Raw genomic sequence first — 21,009 nt, 5'->3', positions numbered from 1 at the left:
GGTACAAACCTTTCAACCACAGCACAAACTTCTTACTTGCTAGTCCTTCTTTGCACACAATTTTTTTTATGAAATGCACCCTGGAATACCTTGGTACACAAGGTAAAGATATTGGGCTTATTCATTTCATTGACTCTTCTGGTGCTGGTGTACTTCTGAATGGTCCCAAAGAAAGGCCTGTGTTTTTAACTTTTGCTTTTTACTTCTGATCCACATGGAAATTTGCAGCCAGGCTGTGACTGCTCCTGAACAAATTCATACCATGAAAGCTTATTGGTGCTTTTTCTACTCTTCATTTTCTAACTAAAATTTCAGTTCCAGAATCTTCTCTGTGTTTACCAGCTTTCCCAATTGAAAGGAAGAAAGAGGTAATGGCAGGACCTCCTTGTGGCAGTCAGGAAGTGTAGGTCAACAAGAGGTATCAAATACTATCTCCTGAGATATATATATTCTTAGGCCTTTGCTCAGGTGATGCCCTGAGAAAGACTGGCCAAGTCATCATCATTTATTTGAAAAGTTATGTTGATACAAAAGGGAGCACTGTCATTTACTGTGTGCTCCAGTGTAACACAATGCTGAAGCATTCAGGTGAAATTTCACTTTTTGTAGTGAAAATACATACAGTGAGGCAGAGTGTTTAAAATAATGTGTCTACAGAAGATGCTTGATATTTTTTTCTGAAGACATTCTCAATATACAGAAATATTCTGTTTTGCTCATTTCATTTTGTATATTTGTGTTTTTTGAAAATACTTGTGGTTTTGAGGCATCTTCAAGTTTGAGCAAAAAAAATTAAAACAAGAAATGATAATCAACTTTCCTAAAATCAATGCCCTTTACAATTTATATTTAGTGTGAAAAATTGATGCTTTTCTCCATCAAATCAGTGAAAAATTTGAAAGTCTTGGTGTTTTTTCTTGGGAACTGATAGCTCTTCCAACAAGGTTGAAAATAAAATAGGAGGCTATTCTACCTAAAGGGTTTCTGGAGCTTTTGTACAAGTTTTTCTATATTTTTCTGAAAAGCATCCACACCATCTTACAAAGACTGTCTCATACTGTCCCTAAGTGCTATGATCGTTAAACATCTTCATAGGTATTGGAGAGACAGAACAAAGAATTGTATGTATTCTATACATTAGAAGTGAGAGATATTTCATAAAAACATTTGCTGTCAGCTAATTTGATTGATCTGCAACTTATACTGATTTAAGTCAAAAGACAACAGTGTCTTCTCTAGGTACTCTTTAAAATTGCTATGGAAAGGCAATGAGAATTAAGAATCTTTGTATTTCAATCTCATGTTTTTCTTCATGAATAAGAGTTTTGTTTGTTTGTTTGTTTTTTAAGATGAATATATTTATTTGCATTTTAGTCCTTCATTTTGTTTACTTGTTCCAGCATGTTTCCCTTCCAACATATTAATAATAGCAGTGACTAGATTTAAATGAGAAACAGTATTTCATTAAAATGCTTATTTTCTAATACAAAATAATGTTAAAGTGCTGGACTGCTTAACCATGCAGTAAATGATGAATTTATACTATCCCAAATATCTGTCTTGGCAGATATTGGAACTAATTTGTAAATACCTACTAAGTTAATGTCCAAGTCACATAGAAACAGAGATTTGGACTGGACTGACAAAGATAAGCAGCTCTGAGTCACAGAGACCAATCATCAGGGAAAATATATTGTTAGCAACAGTAATTACAGGAGGTAATTGTGTCATTTACCCTGTTACAGACCACTAAATGTCATGAGTTTGGAACATAGCAGCTGTCACACAATATTAACTTTGATGTTCAGGGTTTGGAAAATTATAGAACCTTTCAGTGATGGTGTGTTTAAAAAAAATAAAAGCTAAAGGCTTTACATTTTTCAAAGTGAGCATAGAATGGTCAGATCTTTTTAAGATACGAGGACTGATTTTTGGAGAAGTGGATGTTCATCAAGAATAATCCCTTTTCATAATTTATCTGTGTTTTTAATAAGTTTGGGATGTACACATGTTAAGTAAGTCTTGATTACTTTTTTTCTTAGCTCTTTAGAGCATGGAAATGGATGCAGAATTCAGCTTAACTTCTGTATATGTAGTTTTATTGTTTGGGAAGTAGAGATTGTGTTTGATTTTCATCTGCCCAGTTACTCCAGTTGGCCAGGAGTAGCTGAGGTGTACTATTAACTTAGTATAACCTTCCAGGGATGAGCTTCATATTATTTTGAGGTGCTCCACACAGTATCTCAACTTAAATTCTAATTTCTTCGAACAGGGGGTATGTGGAAGAGGTAGGATTACAAAGGTAAGCTCATTCTGGCAACTCAGGTTGCAGTATCGAGCAAATGGAATATCTGGTCAGGGCTTGCTTTATTGTATGTATTAATTTCCAAGTGTCTTATTTCCAGGGAAGGTTTCTTAGCTGCAGTAGTTGTGATAGATGTGTTTGGTATACTGTTTTGGTGCACCTACTTAACTGCCAAGGAGGATCTGCCCAAGGGAGAATCAGAACCTTCACTAGAAACAGTATCAGGGGTGACCTGGAATCAAAACATCAGTAACATTCTGCTTTGTCACTGCTTCAGCATATGTTTGTCCTCGTTTTTAAGTAGAGAACTCTTTCTCCAGTTCAGAGAGCAACACTGAAGGAAAACCTATTCCCCATTGAGCTCAACCACTACAGGTGTCTTAGCAAAAACAGTACTGTCCTGTTTGACGTCCAGTGAGTCACCTGAATGTCTGTGTCACAGCACCTCCAGGGAAAGGAAGTGAACTAACTCATGCATTGAGAACTCTCTCTGCTGTATAAAAGGATATAAAAACCATTTGTTTCCCAATTTCATGGTTACATAGGTTGATCAAGAAGAAGGGATCAGGATCAAAGCAACAGCAGCATTTCTTCCAGCACTTCCTTCCATTTTCTTCACCTGACAAACACTGTCCATGATAAAAGTAGTGTAGGTTGTTATTGTAATTTCCAAAGAACCCTCTGGAAAATGAGTTAACAAACTCTGGACATGATATCCCTGAAAGAATGGAAAAGGGACCGCTACCTGTCTCCAGAGAGCTCTGGCTACGTTTTTAGTTCATGAGTCCAACTCTGAATGGTACTTGATTCCTTAGACATCCTTCTGCTGTCCCATTGCATATCCATCCCTCGGCTATCTCTTACTGACAAAAAATAGTGTTACTCAGCAGTTTTGTGGGGCCCTTTGGTTATTTATATGGTCTGCAAGTTACTTGCAAAATCCAAGTACAGACAGCAAGTTACGAACTTCAGCAGCAAGTCTGAGAGACAATTCTCTGCTTTATTTGTACAACAGAAATATGTGTAGCATGGAGGCCAAGTGTCCAATACAAGTATCTGTTGCTGGCGTCATATTTGCATAATGCAGAGCCCTTAAGTAGGGAAACAGTAAATGAAAAAGGTTAGTATTAGGGTGGTAAGAAGTAAAACAAACTTCTTTTTATTTTTTTTGGCTGAGGAAATTGCAGTAAGATACTTATAGTTCCAGTCTGGCAGTTATACTAGTAATAAAATAGGGAGGTGTACTTTAGATGCAGAATTTGCCATCATTGACACTTTTGACAGCATAATAGAAGATTTTGAAAGCATCAGTTTGTTGTAAGTATGTAGGATGTTTAGTGTGCAATACAAGTTGGAATTTGAAAAGATTTACCCTGGAAAACATAATACCTTTAGCAACATTAAAATAAATAAAAAAATTAAAAGAAGAATGTATGGAGAAACATCTCATGAAATGAGACATAAAATTTCTTTTAAAACACAGAAACATTATTTTAAAATGTCAGTGATAAAAGAGACAAGATATTAAAAGATCAGTTTGAATTACAGCAAAAAAGAAGCATCTGACAAGGTCACAGATCTTATGTCTAGACTGAAATCTCTTTAGGTGGGATTTTCAAAATTATTCTGCATTTACATTACAGTTTTACCACTGAAATCAGTGGGAGTTACAGATTTTCCTTTAGGGGAGAAAGGCTTATGCTAAGTTATTTGGAAAATCCTTCCCTTAAATTTTTCTGTTCAAGAAGGAATATACAAAATGGCAGACATGGAGGAAGCAGGAGATAAATTAAAGCTTACTTTACTTTGGCTGTCATACTAAATATTCTTCAATATATTTCCTTTGCCTAACTTGTTGAAAAGTGCAAAAATTCACAGACTGCTGTGTGAAGTAATACCGACTAATTTTACAATAGAACCTGCTGTGAGAAGAGTGTGAGTATTTTGCAAAAATACATTTTGCTCCACAAAACTAGAAGTCATTATTATAGTACAGGATGAAGAAATTTAACTGGGTTTTAAAAGGTTTAAATAATTTGTTAAAACGTGGCGGGGAAAGATGGAGGGAGTAATATTAGTCCTGGAAAGATGTATTTTAGCCATCAAATTGCCCATTGTGGCGGGGACTGAAAATGACTTTGTTCCAGGAGATCTCAGCACTGATTACATGATGAATAGATATTACAGGAAGGAAGGGATGGACCAACATTCAGTCTGCCTGCTGGGCTTCTCAAGTTAAGTCTTAAGGGACTTTGTACCCTGATTGGAGCTATAAAATATGTTATTGGATTTACCACTAGTGGGCAATTTGAAAGGACTTACAGCTAAGAGTTTCACATTTCTTCAGTCTGGGAGGAAAACCCAGAGCCCAGAGCCCAAAATACAAAACAAAACAAAGGAAAAAAAAAAAAAAAAAAAAAGCCCAAATAAATTTTGTACAAAGAACAACTGCATAATATCTTGGAAGGAAGATTAAGTCTTTAAGTCTGAGTAAGAAAAAGCACCTAAGCTCCTTGCAGACTTTGATGTGTGAAATAGTTTTCTTTAGATGAGCTGTGAAATAAGACGTAAAATGGAAAGTATTCTTAAAGTATGTTTTCAAACACAAGTGATTGGAAGTGGGAGATGTTTCAGGGTTGGATCTCATTATTACATTCAGTGTCAGGATTTCTCTTTGTGAAACATATTAAGCATAAAGATAATATCAAGGTATTTAAAGAGGTAATTAGTTAATCACACAATCAAAGCAGTTTGCAAGCCAAGTCTGACATCATGGTATAGTTTAGCTGATCCTTTCAATTGCTATAAGCATCCAACTTCAGCGTATGCAGATTCCTTCCATAGTCTAATCCAGCTATGTATCATCATTTTAAAATGCTTCTTATGGTCTCCTTTTCTCTGTGTGACACCCATAAAGTCCTTGAACAAAATCTCAACCAGAAAATCATCAGTTTTGGGATCCTTTTGTGCAGAACCACTTTTACATAAACCAGTGTCCGACAATTCTAATTTCATTCAAACGACAGCTCTGACAGCACTTAAACTGAATAGTTCAAGTTGTACATATGAAACACCAAAGTACCAGCTCAGTCCCTACCTGTTTCTGGTCTCCTCAGTGCCACAACCACTTCAGAGCTTTCTGCAAAACACTCCTAACCTCAGAGGGAGATGCAAGGAGAATGGGTTTGTGCTTTCTCTTGTTCAAGTGTTTTTCAGCTGTGTTTAACCCTTAGTCAGCAACAGTTAATAATATAGGCTCCCCTTTATGGTATAAATGCAGCACAGTCCTGGAGCCTTTTTTGTAGTGGATATTAAAAGAATAACTGGATTTTGACTGTACCCTCAGTTTCTTCCTAAGATTTTGTTGCGGTTATCTTGATTTATGTTTTTTATCAGCTTAAAAGCAAATATAGAATAAGTAAATACATTAGTATATAAAAGAGAGCAGTAGACATCTGGATAAGATGATGACAGCTGTTCTCCCCAAAGAACAACAATGGGCTAAGTAATTACAGACAGAAGCAGCATTTCAGAAAGGAAGATGATCTCTAAACAGACCTTGAGAATAGAACATGCTATCCTACAGCTATTTTTACTATCAACGTCATTAAGATTAAAAAAAAAAAAAAAGGAAAATTCCAGGCATAGATTTATGAAAAATAGTTGTTTATGCCTGCACTGAAGAAAGAAAATGAAAACCAAGAGAAGGATGAATATATGGGAGTGGGTGAATGTGAAAATCAATGAAGTAACAAGATTAGCAATGAACTGGCTATTGTGGGGAGACATGGATTTTCATATCCACAGCTTGAACAAAGGACAGCTGCTGGTGGTCATTAATTAATGATTAATGAGTTCTGTGTTAACTAAAGATAAAGAATATGATGGCAATTGTGAGTGATTAAAGTTTGGGTTCCATCTTGCATTTGAATTAGGAAATGCCCATAGAAAAATGAATTGGGAAATATTAAAGTTGAGAAATATAAAAATGTGTCTTAAATATATGGAAATTGTAGCATAATCATTAATAATTTTACGCTATTTGCTCATTGAAAATACTATGCATATACTAAGACAAGTAACCTTGCTAATTAGAGCTTAAATTGTCTAATATGTGGTCTTTGAGGAAATTAACCATCTGTCATTTCTCTATGGTTCCTAATGGAATACGTCTTCCAAACTGCCTATATAATTAATACTGATTTTTGTCTTGTACATTAATTATACGAGGAAAAGAGCTTGTAATTAAGATAAACTGTAAGTGGGCATTTAAGTGTGTTGGGTGCTGATAACTCAAGTGAGGCATCTGTTGTCTGTTGTCACTTTCACTGCCACATCCAATTGTCAGTTGATCACCACCATAGATTTGTACTGAATCAATGCAAAGGAGACAGGTGACAAAAAGTAATTTGAGTTCCAGAATTCAGAGATAGCATGAGGAGAAAATACTTAAAATATTGTTTACTTAAAAGATTTTAATTTAAACCACACGTTCCTCACTTAAAAATGGATATCTGTTGCATGGTGTTACAAGATTACAAGTGGAGAAGTGTATTTTATTTACATGTGTGGGAACTTCTATGAATTTCTATGCCTCAAGTGCTTATTTTCCAATGCTGGTATGGAATAGTTTGAGAAAACTGACAGAATTATATTCTTTACCCACAAGTATGAGATGTAATTTAGTCATAATAATTCCTTTCTACTGTTGGATTGGACTCTATCTATTAATTTTCTTTGCATAGATGTTTGCAGAATTTGGATGTACAGGACAGCTATTGGGAAGGTGCAGTATGCAAGTGGGAAGTGCTTTACAGATTTTATTTTTAATTGTGAAATGCAAAGTAGGAAGGATAGGGGCTGATGTCATTCTGCACTATGAAAATAAAAGGAGGAGGAGGTGGCTGATGCACTTTGTGGTCAGCATGTTAGCTTCTGCTAAATTCTACAAGAATCTCTGCTCAGATGATAAAAGCTGTAGGACAGATCCCCATCTGCCATTGCACTGTCACATGTCATAGGATTCGTTGGGTCTGTATAAGTTTATGCCAGCACTGCATCTTCTGAAGAGGCAGTACTTTACCCTTCATATCCCTCTGAAGTGACATCTTTGTCAAGGAAACCACATGAATTGTTCTGTAGTAGTACCAAAGTAAAATAAAATTCATCCCTTTCTGTGCATGTAGGTATATCTAACTGATTTGTTGCACATCCAAATGCATGAATTAATTACATCATATAATCTTTGTATCACTTTAAGTCATCTGCATCATAATGGTCATTCTGTGTTTTTTACTAAATATACATTTGCATTCATTCTTACTATTATTTTAGCGTAGAGCAGCAGCGCAGTTTGGAGGTGAAACTTCCTTTATCTAGAAAGAGATCATTCTAGACGTAATTTATTCAATAGAAATACTGTGTTTTAAATTTCATTTGGACTCACAACAGAGATTTTATTAATTTTAGCACTGTTGAGCAGAATCCTGGCAAAAAGGATTTTAGATCTATTAGATAATGTAGCTGTAGAGGTAATCACTGAGACTAGTGCATTTGGTTTTATAGAAAGTTTATGCAAATGTGGGTGTGTTAATGGTTAAATCTCTCTCCAAAAGTCATTTTTATTTCCTTGCCACTGTACTACTTCTATACTGGCCCAGCCCCATCATCATTATGGTGCGCAGTGAAATAAGTATGGACATTTGTTAAATGTGTGTTACATTATTTCCTAAGAAGTAGCTTGAAATGAGTGACCTTACTGTTGCTTCTTGGAGCATCAGAAACATATCTGGGCAGTACTGACATTCTAAATAATGCAAATGATGTTTCTGTCTTGTTTTTTTGAACTTTAAAAAGTGGAAGAAGTCATATTCACAGTTCTCTTTAGACAATTCTTTTATGAATTGCTTTTTTGCTTCTTTATAATGCACAGCCCAATCTGCTTCTACAGTTTCTAGACTGGTATTTAAGGTTGCTGAACTCATTCCATGTTCTCTCTATTTAAGATGACTTTCTGAATATTTCAGCAAAATAAGAAGACAAAGTGTTAAGTGTGAGTTAATGAAGAATTATCAACCACTTTTTCATGACAATCATGTATTTCTGTCTTTAATAAAGCTAGATAAAGAAAAAAGAAAAAGCTCTTTCTGATAGTCTCTTCAACATTGTTGCAGATAGTATGCCATATATTAAAAGACTGAATGTTATAAGGTGCTTTATGTGCAGGACTTTTCCCCCTCTGTATTTTAACCATTTATTATTAGTCTGTATCAGAGCCAGTCATGCAGTGCAGACTGATTTCTCTGTGTGGTGCCCTCAAAATGTATGGAGGGAATACAAAGAAGTATGGAAGGAAGGAATATGAAGTACTATGTTTAAATAGTTTTAACAGTGTTATTGAACCCAAGCTCAGATGAGGCAGGGTAACCAATCTAGGTGAAAGGTAAAATATTCCATTTATTTTTTGATAACATTTTCTATTTCTATCATTTCAAAATGTCTGTTTCTGTACTTAAACTTCTGTGGCTGAGTGATGGGCCCTCCTCCTTCTCCATAGGCAGACATCCTCCACGAACTTTCTTGCAGGAGGATATGAAACACTGAAGTTTCTCACAGCAAGTGGTGGAAACCAAGAATATTATCTTTGAATTCAGGCTCAGTTACTTAGCTGATAGACAACTGATTTTTGTTTTTTAAGAAGTCAGTCTTAAAAGACTCCTTAGGTTTTCTTAGCCTACAGAATAAATGTTTGGAACATACATTCAAGGATGACAGTTATCTTTTTTTCTACAGAGGCCATGCATCTGTACATATGGTCTTTGATGCCCAGGTACTGCAAGGTGGAGTGATCCATATGGTTAACACCTGGTTGTGCTGGGACATCATCAGCAAGCTTGCTTCGCATGAGTCCCTGTGGGCTTTCAGAGCTGTTTTGGGCTTAAAGCTGCTCCTCTTGTTGTCAGTCCATTCTCAGTTGCCTTTCTCAACTATACTCTTATCCACACGAAAGAGATGCTATGTATGCTGGGGATGGGACTGCAGCCCTAAGGCATGAGGTGGATGGTGGCATTTCTCATTGAGCATGATACTCAATTTGCCAAATGCAGTGATTTGAGCTGAGTTTACCAGTGTGATGTATTGCTGTATGTAACCCCCCCTCCTGAGATCCCAGAATAATGTCTTTGCAAGATATTTTGGCCTGCTGAGTGCATAATGTTTCTTACATTTCCATAGCTATTTTCCTTTCATATGTTACATAAAACCTTTACAAATGAGAAAGCAGTATATATTTTATATTTAAATGGCATATCACATATAAATAACATCACGATATTAACACAAAGCCAGAATATGATTATGGCATAGATAATACTTGTAACCTCATTAGCATGAATGTGACATTCTTTTATTCTATGACCTGATCTAATATAAATACTACTTCAGCCAGCATGAGAGATTTTGCTGCAGTGGGAAGTTGGAGTCAAATATCATAACTGGATTTTCAGGGACTGGATCACTTGTGAACAATATCAGTTTTAGTTATTAATGGTGAGAACAAAAGTAATTATTTCTCATGCTTCAGGGCAGAGGCCTGCAGCTTCATCTTGGCTGTATCTGGTGGGGATTCAGTCCCTGTTTGGAATAAATACATCAGGGTGAAGCTATAAAATAAGCAGAAAAACCCTAAACCAAAATAAAACCAACTAAAGGACACTGCCATTGTTTAAAACTGATTATTTACATTTTGGTGATTTTCCTCCTGTTAAACAGTGGGTACTTGTTTTGCTACAGGACACTTCATGGCTACTGATGGATTAGGGATGTGCCATTCTGCCAATTTTATACTCCATTGGTTTATGGCCAGTATTGAGTAGCAAGTCTAATACTTCCATAGTGATTTGCAAGTGTTAAGAAATTCATTTTCCTGACAGCCCTGTGGGATATGTGCAGACTTCAGTTCTTTATTATAAAGCAGAAGATTCAGAGCAGTGTGACATAGCCAAGACTAGGGAAGAAAGAGCATCTAGTTTCAGATTTAAGACTTGTCTTATAGCCAGAACTGCCATAAGCTGCATTGATAAAAACTGCTAAAACGTGGACAGAATGGTGGCTATGAAAACCTCATACGCATACTAGTCCATGTATGTTGATTCAAATTATGTAGCTTTATGTTCCCCAGACAGTTGATTTTACTGAAATTAAATGTTTGGGTATTCTGAAATTATTTATGTTTGATTTAAAGAAAACACAAAGAATATTTTCTGAAGATGGAAGCATTCCATTCATGATGCTTACAGACTAAGTTACTGCATGTTGAATATACTCAAGCAATTCTTGTGACATTTGGAAAAGATACTTAAAAGCATCTTGTTTTGAAGTTGTATTTTCCATTTTTTAAAGAACCACAAACTAAAACATTAAGATGTTCACCAACAGAAACACTTAGATCATGTGTCTTTTGTCCCTTACTCTGAGGAGCAGCCTGTTCTTTGTTTCCTGGTTACTTAGCTCATCTGAATAGTGAGTAGAGTAAACACTGAAATGAAGTAAAACAAGGACTACATTTTGAAGACCTGCCTTCTGCAAATTGTTCTCTGCAGCTTAGAGTGTGTGTCTTGCACCATTGGTTGTCTTTCTGAAGGAAATAATACAAATCTCACACAGGTTAAACCTACACTTATAAATTGTCCAGTAGAATTAGTATACAGCTGTTCAGTATGTTAGCCAATTCTTTGACAAATATTTACCATGTGAAAAGTGCTGTGATGGTAGTTCTCCATTAATGGAAGTGGTGTTTTGACCCAAATACATTTTTCACATAGAAGTATGTGTTAAAAACATATATCCTGGTTACCCCATTATTTCCTGTTGAGGTAGCCCAGTTATCACTAACTGCCACTTCTCTCTTATTAAAAACTTCTGTGTATTTTAAAACCTCAAGAACATCCAATTCTTCTTTCATTTTCTAGAGCATGATGAGTGTGTAACGAACCAGCACAACTGTGATGAAAATGCACTATGTTTCAACACCGTGGGTGGGCACAACTGTGTCTGCAAGCTGGGTTACACAGGAAACGGGACTGTATGTAAAGGTAAGTGGCTGAGAACCCAGGGGTTTGGCATTCCTTGAACTCAGTGGCATGTTTTGTCCTGGCTAAGCATTTAGGACCAGCACCTACTAGAAGATCTTCACAGTCAGGTGCACAGGGATGCGTATGACTGAGTTCATAGTGATTTGAGGATGATCCATAGACTTGGTGGAGATGTGATGCTGCCCTAACTTTGTTGCATTTCACGTCAGAAGGATGATGCTTGCTATGGGGCCGAAGTCCCTGGGAGTCCTCAAACTCATAACAAAGGACGGAGAAAATACCTGACAACAGAAGTAGTACAGCTGTAGGGAACTGGCTCAGATGTGAGAAATGGTCTGACTGTAGCAATTGCATACCCAGAGTTCCGACTTCATCTGTTAGGTGTCAGACTTCGTGGAGTCTCAGTTAACACTGATAACAACACATAACTCTGTTATTAACTCAGCTGCTGTGTTATCAAGGCCAAGCCCAGTATTTCTTTAATTGCTAAGCTTGCTTATGATCTTAACACTAGATTTTTCTTCACCTGAGCCATAGCATGATTCTTCTAAATATTCCTAACATAATGACCCAACTGTAAAACATCTTAGCATAATCAACTCCCAGCCAAACTCAGAGAAAGAGGGAGAGATGTCAGTAAATGACCCCTTTTAGACTGAGTTATCTCCTGAAGTTAGCCTGAGGAGGTTCAAACTGCAGCTGCTTCTCTCAAAAGTGTCCTTGGTCTTTGAACTCACAGATGAAAGTCTGTCAGCTTATGAAAAAGTAATTGAGATTTCTTTGGGTCAAAGACAAGGTGCATAACCCTATAACACTTCTGTTTCCTGGGCAGGAGCTCTGAGTGCTCCTCAGAAAACTCTGTTTTTCTGTTGTTTCATGTGAGTGGAGAATTGCTCATTCCGTGTTGCAGATCAGAGCAATTAGACAGCTGCTGTGTCATATATCAGAACCAGTTGCATTTCTTTGCCTGCAGAGAGGTTTCTTTAGTGCATAACCGTATCTGGAGATTGCTGAAATGCCTAAATATTCATAACTATATCTGGAGAATGCTGAAATGACTATGTGAGCACAGCTTCTCAGATTTCAGTATACCAACAAACAAATCTAGGGATTGGATTCAAATTGTAAATGGTAAATGTTTTTGACTTTTTCAGAATCTCTGGAGGCAAATGACTATCTTTCAATCTAATCTCTGAATGAAGGAGGGAGGCAGGCAACTGATTCAGTGCTCATTTGTGCCTGTTATGCTCATGCTTTTATTTAGGATGCTGAGAACAGCGTTGCCCTGAGAAGAGTTCATTCATAGGGAAGATGCTGCCCTTCACTGCTTCCTGATACATAGGAAGGAGTACATATATAGGTTGTTGACTTCAGGTGATTTACTCTAATCTCCTGTAGCTTGTCAGCCCATCTGGCTAATGAGGCAGGAGGGCTATGAACCATCTTTAGTGACCCCTGTCCTTCAGAGAAAGCAGCCTTTGAGCTCAGTGCGGTGAGGGCTGTGCTCTGTCTCAGTCTGCCAGGGCCTGGGGACACCTGTGTGGATATTGGAGGTAATTTTGTTAATTCTTGTTCTTTTACTGTTCCAGCGTTTTGCAAAGATGGGTGCAGGAATGGAGGAGCCTGTATTGCTTCCAACGTGTGTGCCTGCCCACAAGGCTTCACTGGCCCCAGCTGTGAAACTGGTATGATTTTAATTGAATTTATAGTGAAGGAAATCCAAGAAGGTTGCTGGAGGTAATCCAAGAATAAAGGAGAGTTTTAAGTGAATGCCCTAAAAGAGGAAGCTGCTGCTACAGTGTTACTCACTTTTCCTATATGCCTCCCAAGTGAATACATTACAGAAGTTCTAATTAGAAACACATGGACTACAAAAATGAGAACATGTATTAAGACATCTTGGGTTTTGAAGTTTCATAATTAATAAGATTATTATAGACTTACTTTTCACCTCAAATGGCCTTTAGTATCTCCTGTAAATGGCAGATAATCCAACATCTAGAAATGAATTCCAGTAAGTGATTACTTCTGTGCTGTAAACTGTGCCTAGTTCACTAGCCCTCCTTCCCTTGTAACCTTAAGTGGAGATTTCTGCATTAACTCAGCATTTTTTTATTCAGTATAAGGCAAGTTTCAGTTTTCCTGCTGCTTTTCCTTTCTCTTGCAAGCATTCCTTTCTCTCCTTGCTGTCCCTGAGGACGGTTGTACAACAAAGCCTTGTTTTACAGCTTTATTTTTAAAGTCTTGGATCTACTCAAATTAAAGCAGCAGGCACTTTGCCCACCAGAAAATGTACAATGTTAATACTTAGCATCTCAAGTGCCTGTAAATAATTTCTCAAAGTTCAAATGAATAATTTCAGCACCTTTATTTATTGCTACAGAATTTTTAATGCATTCTAACAGTATGTGCCCTCAGGAGATAAAGGGGGAAAGCTCACTTAGATTAATTGGCTTCAATATGCCTAATAAAAGGGCAGTCTGCTGCCTGTGATTGACTATTGTTGCCATTCTATATTGCCTTCAATAAATCTTCCAAGCAAAGGAAAGGAGGTCATCTGAGCAAGTATTGCTTTTGTCTGACTTGTAAACACGTCCAATTTAATGAAAAACACAGACTGATCCAAATTCTGTATTATCTGGTCCATTTGAGAGGTGAGAAATGTGATTGTTTTCATTCTGCTGTAGTTGAAAAGATATCGCCGCAGTGCACAAGAGGGGTGCTGTGTGAAGAGCAGTATGCTGACTGCTGATCTATTTCTAGAAAAATGTCAAAATGGCAAGTTTTCAAGTATTTTTTCACTTTTTCACAGCCTAGAAATAGTATGGGATGGGATATCAAGGTCTCTTCAATGTAACAGTGTTGTGGTTTTGCTTGGAACACTTTGTTTGATAAGATAAGGCTCAAGTATTAAAACAGTTACTTTGTTTTAGTAATATTTGCTTCATCTGTTCCTTGCAGCATCCTGCTGTTATCAAGTAAGCATAGCATCTATCGTTTCAAGGCCCAGATTAATCTTTCCCAGCTTTTTTATCTACCTGAAGTGTGTAGACTACAAACCTTTCTCTAGTCAGAATTAATATCCACTGTCAAATGGCGGATCTTCCTGGATTGTCTGAATTGCCCCCTGAAAGTCCTATTTCTGTTCCCTTCTTTAGAGGAGAACCCAGGGACACTGTTCCCAAAACAGAAGGTTCAAATGCTGACCTAGAGTTAGCTTTTGGATATGTAGACTCAAAGGCTCTTGCAGGGCAGCAAGGCTCTTGGCCTCACAACTTTTTCTTTCATTAAGAAACTTGCAGGAGGGCAGGCAGTAAGGTTGAACCAGCTCTGAGTGTCTTTGTAAGCCTCATACTATATTTTCCGAATACCTGGTTTCAATATTTATCAAAATGTTATTATGCTAGTTTTGGTTCTGATACCTCTGAGGTAGCAATACTATTGTTATGATTTGTAGGAAGTTTGGCAGCCCCAAACCAGTTTTGTTGGTCAGTTGGTCAGTTTTGCAAGGAGAGACCACTCTGTCCTGGTGGAATTCCCTTACACATTTTATTTGTTGTTACTGGTGAAATAAATCATATTAGAGTTCGTTCACAAGGGTACAAGTCTGGTCACCTCAGTTGGATTAATGTCCAAGAGTGGGATTAGAATAAAATTACACTTTGAAACACAGTCTGGAATACTTTTGGATTGACAAATGGAAAAGATTTTGTGTTCTGAGTTTGCATTGTTAGAAATATGCAGTCATAGAGGAAAATGACAGCACATATTCATTCCCAGTGAATGTGGCAGAATTTCCTGAAGGTAGTTTTTGTTAGGCTTGAAGTGATCAAGACATTCACATGATAAACAAATTATGCTGGAAGCTTTCCTTGTTGAACAGTCACTTCATCTCCAAAAGTGATATAAACTTTTGTAAGCAGACATCTTTAGTTGCAATCACATACAAGCAGGAAAGGGGGTTGATATATACTCCAAATCTATTTTCAAATCACACATTACTTCTTTCTACTTATGACACATATTTAAAAACGGCTTTTTAAAGATTTTTGGCATTTTTAACTTAAAACATGTAGTGTAATAAAAATTGTCAGTAGCTGCTAAACCTCCTAATTAACAGGAGACTGAATGCACAACCCAGCAATAACCTAAAAACACAATCACAATCCTTACTGTGTACTTCTACAAAAGATGATTTAGTAGGTCATTTCTCAGAACTGTAGGGAGGATGGGGTAGAAAGGGATCTCTGGAGATGATCGTGTCCAATCCACTTATTCAAAGTAGGATTAAATTGAATGGGTTTCTCACAGCTTTTTCTGGTTGGATTTTGAGTGTCTTTAGGGTTGGAATTTTCACAACCTCTCTGGGGAACCAGTTACAGTGTTCAATCAGCCAGCTCTCCAGGTATTGTCTCAACAGCATGAAAAAGAGGGGATATAATGCTCTTCCCAGTGCTGTTGGTCTTCTCTTCCACAAGAGCACATAGCTACCTCATATTCAATTTGGTTTAGTGCCTCACCCCTTTATATATCCTTTCCAAACACCGGCTCTGCACATATATTCCCTCTGTGTTCTCAAAGTGTGTAAACGAAGATGTTGTTCCTGCCCATTTCTTACCTATGGAGCCAGGCCTGAGTGTCACAGGACAGGCCATTGATCAAGAACAGGATGAAACCTGAGCTGAAATGGCTGGGATTGCTGGTATCCACAGTGTTCCCTTAAATATTTAACAAGGCTGTTTGTCAAAAGACCTGAACTGCTTCCCAGTGCTCTGTTGGCTGGAGACATATTCTATTCCACCATTCATCTATCAAAGCCGCATTTGGGAACAGCTTGTAATAAGGGATCAGACCCTTTTGCACCAGTTCCAGTGAACAGCTGATGAACTGGCTGTGGTTGTTGTCATGGAAACTAAAAGATACAAACTGGAAGTTGAGTTGGGCCTACTGGTGATGCCATTGACAGCTTCTTTGAGCCTCCAAACAGAGGTGGAGAAGCAAAAGCAGCAACTGGGCACAGTGAGTAGGAAGCAAATTGCCTGCTTCTGATGGGAGAGTTCAGAAATCTTCTGATGAAATTATCATGACACTGAAATGTGGCTTTAGGGCATGTCTATTCACCTAGAGTACTAAGCAGCTTTCCTGGTTCAGATAGAGTGGTACCAGAAGTTTGCACATGTTCACAGGCATAGCTGTAATTCTTTTCACCTGTCAACTACCATGAAAAGGGTCTGTCAAATTCGCAAACACAATAGAGCTTTTGCAAAGAAGCAAAGCTTTGTGTAACTAAGTGCTGTAATGGGCATTGCATTTCGTAAAGTTTTCTACATCCAGATGGTGCTTCTGGGGTGTCAGCAAGAACCACTGTGCTCTCCATAATATGAGAATGAGCATCACTTAGTACTTTCAGTCAGACATTATTTTCATGAGAAGAGGTATTCACTGTGAAGTGCCTTGCAGCTAACGGTGCTGTTGCAGTGCTTTAGAATTTTCTCTGCAAGCCTTTTAGATTAACTGTGGCCTGTGCCTTGTTGAAAATGGATCAGTGGAAAAAGAAGAAAAAAGTAAGAATGGCGCAGATACATCAACCTCCAGCACTACTTCAGTTGTTTTAGCTGGTAATAGAACATTAAAATAAGACTTTGGAGAAGTTTTTCTTCTCTTCCCTCAGGAAGCAGCTTAAAGCATCATTAACACTGGAGATGCATTTGTTGTCTGGCATCCTTGTTAAAAGATTTTCAAGTCATACAAGGCATAGCAGTAGTTAAATTAGTAAAGCACAGTCTTCTGCTGTGTGGAAAGCTGAGACTACTCAGGGAATCTATAAACATTTCTACCAGTTAAATTTCTTCTAAATACCTTCCAGTGCCCTCCTGCTTGATTGTAAAATTATGAATTCTTCAGTAGGCATTTTTTAAATGCTGTTTTAAATTGTATTTGAACATTACTTTATTTCAGAATCCAGCATAGGACAATTTTGTTAGGTTGCCTTGATAGTACTGTAGCTCCCTTTTAATTTGATGAACAGCGAATTTGTTTGGCTATATGTGCATATATACAAGATTACTGCATTTTTGCTGTTTGTCAGCTTTTCTTTTTAGTTCCTGCATTCATTTTGTGCTTTGAATATTCCCCTGGTCCATTTTTAATTATACATGAGATCAAATAGTAGAATTTTACTACTAGTAGTGTTTTGATGTAGTTTTTGTAATAGGTTGGTTGGAAATATATGGCTTTATTATGGACCTTTGGCTGTGACTTACATTTCCTGATAACAAACTTTCTTTGGATATCAAAGGAATCATATCCACCTGTTATTAGACATGCCACAGCAAACTGCTGGAATAAATTGGTGCACAAAGCTGTTATGTTTAAAAGGACCTGTTGAGAAATAAAAAATGAACGTACTGTCTGTATGTTTACTCAGCCCTATATTCATACTAGTGATGTAATTAAATGCATAACTGAATTTATGAAAACATGGTCAGCATAAGATATGTAAGCTCACACTCTTTTATCAGATCTCCTATCAGAAATAGCCAAGTTTAAGGAAAGTAGATTCTTTGGCTCTTCTCTGTACTTTTTTTTTTCCTTTTTTTTCACATGTGGAAAGCTCAAAACAAAATAGAAAAAGTGGTGTGAATACCACATGGAGAAGGAAAAAGAGTTTGGTGTAGCTAAGACAATGCCAAGACTTTGCCCCTAACATGTAGTTCCATATACTAAAGTGCAGCTTAGACAGAATGGTTGCTATTGATCAAATCTCTTTAGAGTTTTGTGCCGCTTTCTATATAGGATAAATAATTAGCATGTGTGACTGTTACACTTAGCAAATCCAAATTAATCTGTTCATGTACATCAGCAATAATAGTAGGAGGATTCACATTTTTGAAGGCTATTATTATTTAATTTCCAAAGGAAGCTTGTGAAAATCTTTTAATTCTGATATTCTAGTGGATAGGAAAATAGTTTTGCTAGTATTGGAGTATAAGGCACTGCCAAAGTAACTAGGAAACTTGTTAACTTTGTTGATTTTGCAAAAACATGATGAAGTATAATAGTACTTTCAACATCATATGAGAATTGTTTCCATTTAAGCCCTTGATCCTTGCTGTTCAGCTAAAACAACTTCAATCAGCTTGTGGTCAGGTAGGCTCTGAAGTTAAAGCTGTGACACAAATGGCATTTGAAGCCCATAGAGCACTGAACCAATTCTGAAAGAACTGGGATTACTTTTGGCAGAACTCTTAAAAATTCTTGACCTCAATCTAGTACAAACTGTCTGTAAGCTCTGGAAGTACCGTAGTAAAAAACTGTCATAGCTCAGGAACCTGCCTTTTGCTCAGTTTTATTTTTAAAAGGAAAATTTTAATTACTGATAGTAGGATTGGGGTTTACAACAAGAATACTAAAAGGCTCACATTCATAGTGCATGTGTGCAACGTTCTGCACAAACCTCAAGTAATAAAGAGTGACTTTAAAGAGTTCACAGTCCAGCCAGGGAAAGCTATTTATTTGCCAGGACAAATTGCTTGCTTGCTTGAGTCCTGGTGTCTGGAGGATTCAGGCTCCCCTTTTTGGAGAGGCTCCCAGATGTGAGACTAAAAACTTTCAGGGTACTTTCAGCAAGCAATGTTTTAATAAAGTTCAAGTGCTCAGTTTGACTTGAAGAAATACAAATTGTTGGGTTTACCCACCACGGATAATATTTTTAAAAGCAATTAGTACATGAGCCTGACTTGAAATGTAATAGATGTCAATAGAACCCAGTGGGCAGGGAACAGGGAATTCATCATACTCCAAAAGTCAGGCATCTTATTGTTGCTCAAGTCTGGTATTTCAACTTAAGTCATTTTCAAAGTTCATGAACTACTCAAAGTTGATCCTTGATACAAGCCTTCCCAAAGCAATAAAAATCACCAAGGACAAATCCCAAAGACAAATTGTGGAGTCAGGCATGTGAGATCCAGCTGACCTTCTGGGCTGCGTGCTGCTGTTGGCACCACATCTGTGTGAGGTGGTGGTGGCAGGTCCCCATGCAGCCCAGGTGCCTAGCTGGGATGAGGTGAGGAAAGATGCTGGATATGCTATGTCTGTTGCTGGGCTTAGAGGCATGTACAGCCTAGCTCTGAGTGGCCACTGCTACTTATGATCCTTGAGTTATTGTGAGTGGTTCTGATTTTTTTAATAAATCTCCTGACATCCTGATCTATGGAAGCTGTAATCTTTTTGATCATGGCTGAAATGTATCTGCAAACATTAAGTTCTCAGTATCCTGTTTAAATATTTTAACTCATAACAGCAAATATCTAACTGTATGTTCTATTCTCAGGATCTGACTCTCTGAATTAAGAACCATTCTGAATTACTGCATGCACCTGCATTTAATTAATATTTTCTGTAGTTTTCATTTCTGCAGAAAGAGACAGGATGCAGATGCTAAAAATAACAAAAGGATTTTGCTGAGGTTGCTGAAACATCTTGCTTTATAACTTGCATCTTTGCTACTTAAAGCCATTACCCAGCTCCCACAGGCTGGGTAATGAGTGGTCTGCTGTGTAGGCTTGCCCTTCTCGAAGATGGCTTTTGCATGTGAATTACTTATTGCAGAGACAAGAATAATGATCTTTGAGCTATCCTTGGTTTATCAAGATAATGCAGATTACTAGTCTGTTCAGTGTTGCTTAACCTTACTCTATATTATTCCATTTTAAATGACCACTTACTGTAGGAAAACCAGATTATAACGTGATGGCCCAAATTATGAGAATCATTAATTTCTATCTCTCGTTTAAACATGACAGTTAAATCTACTTTAACAAACTGTTACTATGATAATTCTCAATGCCTTCCATTCATTTCCCATTTTCTTTTCTCTTGCCCCAATTTCACATAAACTACTATAACAGTAATTCTCTGAACATGAACTTCCACGTTGCTTGCTTGACAATCTTTTTATTGTTTGATTAGAGTATAATATATCGATCTACTTCTGACTCACACTCACACACAAGATAAGAATTACCTTCAGTAACACAGACCGACTGTTCCAGGCACATGGGCTTTGTCAAATCTGATGTTCCTAGAAAGCCTCTGGAAAGTCTTATTTGGCTTCTCTGGAGCAGAGAGCACAAAGAGACTTTTGGCTTCCATAATTTTTTCCTATAGTCCTGTGATATGCTTTTCATAAACATATGAGGTTGGAAGCTATCATATTAACAACACCTATTCTGTCCAGTATCTTTGTTCATATGATACATTTGGACATTAGTAGGTATTACTTCTCAGAAAGGGTGGTCAGGCACTGGAATGGACTGCCCAGGGAGGTGGTGGAGTCACCGACCCTGGGGGTGTTCAAGGAAAGACTGGATGTTGTGTTGAGGGACATTGTTTAGTGGGAGCTATTGGTAATAGGTGAACAGTTGGACTGGATGATCTTTTAGGTCTTTTCCAGCCTTGGTGATTCTATGATTCTATGATTTGGTAAAACAAAGAAAAAAAGGCAGTTTATGACCTCAATAGTTGACTGGGCAGGAGCTGGAGGTGGTTCTGAGATGATAGGCTGAAGATATATGAGTATTACTGAGAGTCCCATGGAGTTCTGCTGCTATA

At 37.3% G+C, this 21,009-nt stretch overlaps 1 protein-coding gene across 1 annotated transcript in view; it reads left to right on the top strand.

Annotated features, from left to right (window-relative positions):
* Positions 1–21,009, top strand: part of NELL2 (neural EGFL like 2) — a 139,831-nt gene that overhangs the window by 88,936 nt on the left and 29,886 nt on the right. The window contains exons 14-15 of the mRNA XM_015854888.2: positions 11,275–11,397; positions 12,987–13,082. Coding sequence (XP_015710374.1) covers positions 11,275–11,397; positions 12,987–13,082 — 219 coding nt within the window. The remainder of the gene's footprint in view (positions 1–11,274; positions 11,398–12,986; positions 13,083–21,009) is intronic.

Source organism: Coturnix japonica, chromosome 1 (genome assembly GCF_001577835.2).
Source record: "Coturnix japonica isolate 7356 chromosome 1, Coturnix japonica 2.1, whole genome shotgun sequence".
NCBI classification, from domain to species: Eukaryota; Metazoa; Chordata; class Aves; order Galliformes; family Phasianidae; genus Coturnix; species Coturnix japonica.
The sequence above is the reverse complement of the archived record's forward strand: the minus strand, read 5'-3'. Positions and strand labels throughout refer to the sequence as shown.